Source organism: Lucilia sericata, unplaced genomic scaffold (genome assembly GCF_015586225.1).
Source record: "Lucilia sericata isolate MDLA Ls3-8-SP2 unplaced genomic scaffold, ASM1558622v1 Contig001102F_arrow, whole genome shotgun sequence".
NCBI lineage: Eukaryota > Metazoa > Arthropoda > Insecta > Diptera > Calliphoridae > Lucilia > Lucilia sericata.
In genome coordinates this window covers 140170-146169 of record NW_023995074.1, presented here as the reverse complement: position 1 = coordinate 146169, position 6000 = coordinate 140170, and the positions used below count along the sequence as shown (strand labels likewise).

General features: G+C 23.4%; 1 protein-coding gene across 1 annotated transcript in view; it reads right to left on the bottom strand.

The window, feature by feature from the left end:
* Positions 1–793: 793 nt before the first annotated feature.
* The window catches only part of LOC119610000 (protein FAM135A-like), a 54123-nt gene continuing 48916 nt past the window's right edge, over positions 794–6000 (bottom strand). Inside the window, 3 exon segments of the mRNA XM_037965060.1 lie at positions 794–873; positions 876–981; positions 983–1047. Coding sequence (XP_037820988.1) covers positions 794–873; positions 876–981; positions 983–1047 — 251 coding nt within the window.

Below are 6000 nucleotides of genomic sequence, written 5' to 3'. Positions count from 1 at the left end.
TTGGATTCAGCCTGGAATGTCTTAGAACTTCGAGTGAAAAGTTACTACCATAAAAGGGCAATTTTAGGGCAGTTTAGTCTAAAACTAAAGCTAGACTTGTCACCAATGAAATGATTAACTATGCATACCTCTACCATTTGGTGTAAGAGGCTTTAATAATATTTTCGAACAAGAATACGGAACAATGTTTTCAACATTCTTTGTTTTACCATATTCCAGTCTGTATACAGACAACATATGTATATGTAGTTGTGGTTTTATTTTGAATTTACTGTTGTGTTGATAATATGATTTCATAGCAAGTGCATTATATACTTTAGGCTTCATTCACATTAAAGATCATCATCATCATCGCCGTGGACGTCATCACCATCATTAACATCATAATTTTATTCAAATACCAGTTTTCAACAGCATAGAAAAACAAAATGAAGGCTTGCTCTTGCAATCTTTGTGTTGTAAAGTCTTTTTATATTGTTCTGCACAAAAACGCTGAATAGAATGACATTATGAATATGTATGAATAGGTGAGTGTAAAAGGATACTTGCTGTTGAAGGCATCATACTTATACTGTTGCATGTGCAACACCACCATCAACTAACTAAAAATTTGTTTACTACCACTCTTCGTGACATAAGCTGATGGTTGTTAGTTAGTTATAGTCTTAAAAAAATTGCACCAACTTTTCATGTTTGTTTTTTGCTTTTATGAATGCACTTTGTTTTCCTCTATACAGATATTCAGTAGTTCTTGCTATAGGGATGTAGATGATTTGCTTTTTCTATTTACTACTTACTTGATATATGGCTGATGCAATGCCACCAAACTTGCATGTATGCCCACACTTACGGCAGCCAAGTGAAAATAATCAATAATACGGGCAAGTGATAGTGTAAACCACGTCCTGGATGAAAGTTAAGTTGTAATGTACGCGTTGATGCCAAGGATAAATTCGAGGCAGAACCATTCTGTTCAGCAAAACCACAATTCAAGTTGTAATGAAAATTCTGCACGTTCTATAGACTCTTTTAAATGACGACTGTCAACTGTTGACAAGAAAAACGAGAAAAAACAAACAAACAAATAAAAAATAATTAATATATAAAAGATTAAAAAGAGAGTTTAAGGAATTTAATGAAAAAATATAGTATTTTTATTCTTTTAGTTGCAATAAATAAATTTATTTTTCAATTTGTTTTGTGTTTTGTTGTTGGCATGTTTGTAGTTTGCATGAAATGCAATTCGTGTGATATTTTTGTGGCTTAAAGTTTTTTGGGGTTTTATTTTATGTTTTTAAAATTGTGGTAAATTGCTAGGAATTGTTGAAATTCAAGCGAATGTTGAAATAAATTGAATGAATCTGTTTGGCAAAGTAAAAATAAATATGTTTTCGAACAAGAGTTTTTGTTGGGAAAACTGATACAATATTAAGCGAAATTTTTTATAAAAAACGAACATTTTATGGAAATTTTTTCTAAAGAAATTAAAATTTTATCTAAAATTTTTCTAAAAAAAGAAAATTTTAATCGAAAATTTTTCTAAAAAAAGAAATTTTATCGAACATGTCTCTATAAAAGGAAATTTTATCGAAACATTTCTATAAAAAGAAATTTTATATCGAAATTTTTCTATAATAGGGAAAATTTTATTCGAACATTTTATATAATATGTAAAATTTATCGAAAATTTCTATAAAAGGAAAATTTTATCGAAATAAAAAGGGAAATTTTATCGAAAATTTTCTATAAAAAGGGAATTTTATCGAAAATTTTCTATAAAAGGGAAATTTTATCGAAAATTTTCTATAAAAAGGGAAATTTTATCGAAAATTTTCTATAAAAAGGGGAAATTTTATCGAAAATTTTCTATAAAAAGGGAAATTTTATCGAAAATTTTCTATAAAAAGGGAAATTTTATCGAAAATTTTCTATAAAAGTAAAATTTTATCGAAAATTGTTCTATAAAAAGGGAAATTTTATCGAAAATTTTCTATAAAAAGGGAAATTTTAATCGAAAAATTTTCTACTAATAAAGTAAAATTTTATCGAAAATTTTCTATAAAAGTAAAATTTTATCGAAAATTTTCTATAAAAAGTAAAATTTTATCGAAAATTTTCTATAAAAAGTAAAATTTTATCGAAAATTTTCTATAAAAAGTAAAATTTTATCGAAAATTTTCTATAAAAGTAAAATTTTATCGAAATTTTCTATAAAAAGTAAATTTTATCGAAATTTTCTATAAAAAGTAAAATTTTATCGAAAATTTCTATAAAAAGTAAATTTTATCGAAAATTTTCTATAAAAAGAAAATTTATTTTCTATAAAAAGAAAATTTATCGAAAATTTCTATAAAAAGAAAATTATCGAAAATTTCTATAGATTATCGAAAATTTTCTATAAAAAGAAAATTTATCGAAAATTTCTATCAAAAGAAAATTTATCGAAAATTTCTATAAAAAGAAAATTTATCGAAAATTTTCTATAAAAAGAAATTTATCGAAAATTTTCTATAAAAAGAAAATTTATCGAAAATTTTCTATAAAAAGAAAATTTATCGAAAATTTTCTATAAAAAGAAAATTTATCGAAAATTTTCTATAAAAAGAAAATTTATCGAAAATTTTCTATAAAAAGAAAATTTATCGAAAATTTTCTATAAAAAGAAAATTTATCGAAAATTTTCTATAAAAAGAAAATTCATCGAAAATTTTCTATAAAAAGAAAATTTATCGAAAATTTTCTATATAAAAAAAATGTATCGAAAATTTTCTATAAAAAGAAAATTTATCGAAAATTTTCTATAAAAAGAAAATTTTATCGAAAATTTTCTATAAAAAGAAAATTTTATCGAAAATTTTCTATAAAAAGAAAATTTTATCGAAAATTTTCTATAAAAAGAAAATTTTATCGAAAATTTTGTATAAAAGGAAAATTTTATCGAAAATTTTTAGTTAAAAAGAAAATTTTATCGAAAATTTTCTATAAAATGAAAATTTTATCGAAAATTTTCTATAAAATGAAAATTTTATCGAAAATTTTCTATAAAAAGAAAAATTTTATCGAAAAATTTTCTATAAAAAGAAAAATTTTATCGAAAATTTTCTATAAAAAGAAAAATTTTTTTTATGGAAAATTTCTATAAAAAGAAAAATTTTTTTTATGGAAAATTTTCTATAAAAAGAAAAATTTTTTTTATGGAAAATTTTCTATAAAATGAGAATTTTTTAATCAAAACGAAAAATTAACCCAAAATTTCTGTAAAATGAAAATTTGTCGAAAATTTTCTATAAAACGAAAAATTTAGTATAAAATTTTCCCTAAATATAAATTTATTGAATATTTTCTATAAAACAAAAAGTTTATTGATTTTTTTTTTAACCCAGAACATATTTTTAGAGAAATTTTTGAAAAACCTGTGTACTCAGCAGGTGACGTATGAGTATTAAAATAAAGTTCAATATCACTTATACGCCTCCTAAACAATAAATTAATAAAAATTTTCATGACAAATTGTTTTGATTAGAATTTATTATTATTATTATTATTTCTGAATTTGTATTTTACTTATTTAGCGAATTAATTAAATCATTTAACAATTCAATGATACCACAATGTGGGTGTTTTTGTCTGCATTTTGTTTTGTTTTACAAAACCAGACTACGTGCCGCCAATAAAAATGAGTGAAAAACATTAAATGAAAACACACAACACAGAAGAAAGGCATTAGCTTTCAGTTGTGTTTATTTGAAAATTAATTTACATTTTTAATCTATTTTGGTTGTTGTTGATTTGTATATATATTTTTTTCATAAAAATAAAAGTTTATTTTATTTAAAAAATAATGAGTTTTTTAATTGCAAATTGTGCAAAGTAATAGTAAATTAAATTGAATTTATTGTGAGAAATAATTTATGTTAAATAACAAGGAAAAACCAAGGTGTTAATTTTTAAAATTTCAACTTTTAAATAAGAAAAGGTGAGGGTATCTTGCATAAAGTAGTTCTTTTTGAACTCTATTAGCATTGGAATTTATTGCAGTATAAAAGTATAAATCAATTTAAAGAGTTGTCAAACTTATATTCTTTACCAAAAAATAATAATAAAATATTAAGAAAAAACCCATCAAATTGCTTGTGGCTTTTACTGTTTTTATTACAATTTAATACATTTCGGTTTATCTCCATTTTGTTTTTATGTTTTTACTACTGCTTTTGATAGTAAAGAATCAACATCAACTGTTTGTTTGCTTTACAAAATATAAATGAAATAGTATTTATACATACATACAAACACATATATTATTTTATTATTTACTGTAAGGATTTTGTACTTTTGCAAACAATGCTTGATTGTAAATAATAAAATACACTTTTATAAATATTAAATCGAAAGTATACATTTTTGATACATATAAGATTTGCATAAAATCTGCAAGCAACAACATGTCATTGCTTGCATTTTAAATACACAAGGCATACGCAGACCTGTAAAAGTTTTTATAATTGAAAAAGGTAAACTTAAATGTAAAGCTTTAAAATGTGGGGCAATATAACAGCCAGGGAGATACTAGAGAAATATACTCTCTGACGAAATATCTAGAGAAGTAGAAAATTTTAATTTTGAAATTGTACCAAGTATTATGCTAAAACTATTTCTACTCTTATTTCATTTCCCTCGGACCCCCATCTTTGGGAAAGACAACTGATAGCCAGTACATGAAATATTAAATTCTAATCTTTTACATATTACTAACTTTATCGTAAACTTTAATCTCTATAATAGTTGCTAAGGGGTGAAAGTATAAATATCAAATTGTATCTACATAAATAAATAAATGTTGTTGTCAGCAATTACATGTGTATTTAAAATTAAATAAACAACTACAACTGCAATAACAAAATAAAATAATAATAATCCTTTTTTATAAAAACTTTTTCTTAGAAAAATATAAAAAAGGATACAGTAAAAGAAACACTGAGTATATTATCCTGTCACTTAACAATGGGAAAACTTTTGCAGTTTAGAGATAAAAAGTTTGTATTGTAATAAGCATTAAACCATTGTGTAAAGTAGGAAATAAATTGAAATATTTTTCTATTAAAAAGAAAATCCTGTAGAAAATGGTGTAATTGTGTCTGAAGTCTAAACAACACAAATCCGAGATTTTAGTGATGCGCTCTTATCTATCGATACCCTGGGAAAACTAACTAACTAACGAACTAACTACTAACTACTAACTACTAACTAACTAACTAACTAACTAACTAACTAACGAACTAACTAACTAACTAACTAACTAACTAACTAACTAACTACAACTACTAACTAACTACTAACTAACTAACTACTACTACTAACTACTAACTACTACTAACACTAACTAACTAACTAACTAACTAACTAACTAACTAACTAACTATACTAACTAACTAACTAACTAACTAACTAACTAACTAACTAACTACTAACTAACTAACTAACTAACTAACTAACTAACCTAACTAACTAACTAACTAACTAACTACTAACTAACTAACAACTAACTAACTAACTAACTAACTAACTAACTAACTAACTAACTAACTAACTAACTACTAACTAACTAACTAACTAACTAACTAACTAACTAACTAACTAACTAACTAACTAACTAACTAACTAACTAACTAACTAACTAACTAACTAACTACTAACTAACTACTAACTAACTAACTAACTAACTAACTAACTAACTAACTAACTAACTAACTAACTAACTAACTAACTAACTAACTAACTAACTAACTAACTAACTAACTAACTAACTAACTAACTAACTAACTAACTAACTAACTAACTAACTAACTAACTAACTAACTAACTAACTAACTAACTAACTAACTAACTACTAACTAACTACTAACTAACTAACTAACTAACTAACTAACTAACTAACTACTAACTAACTAACTAAACTAACTAACTAACTAACTAACTAACTACTAACTAACTAACTAACTA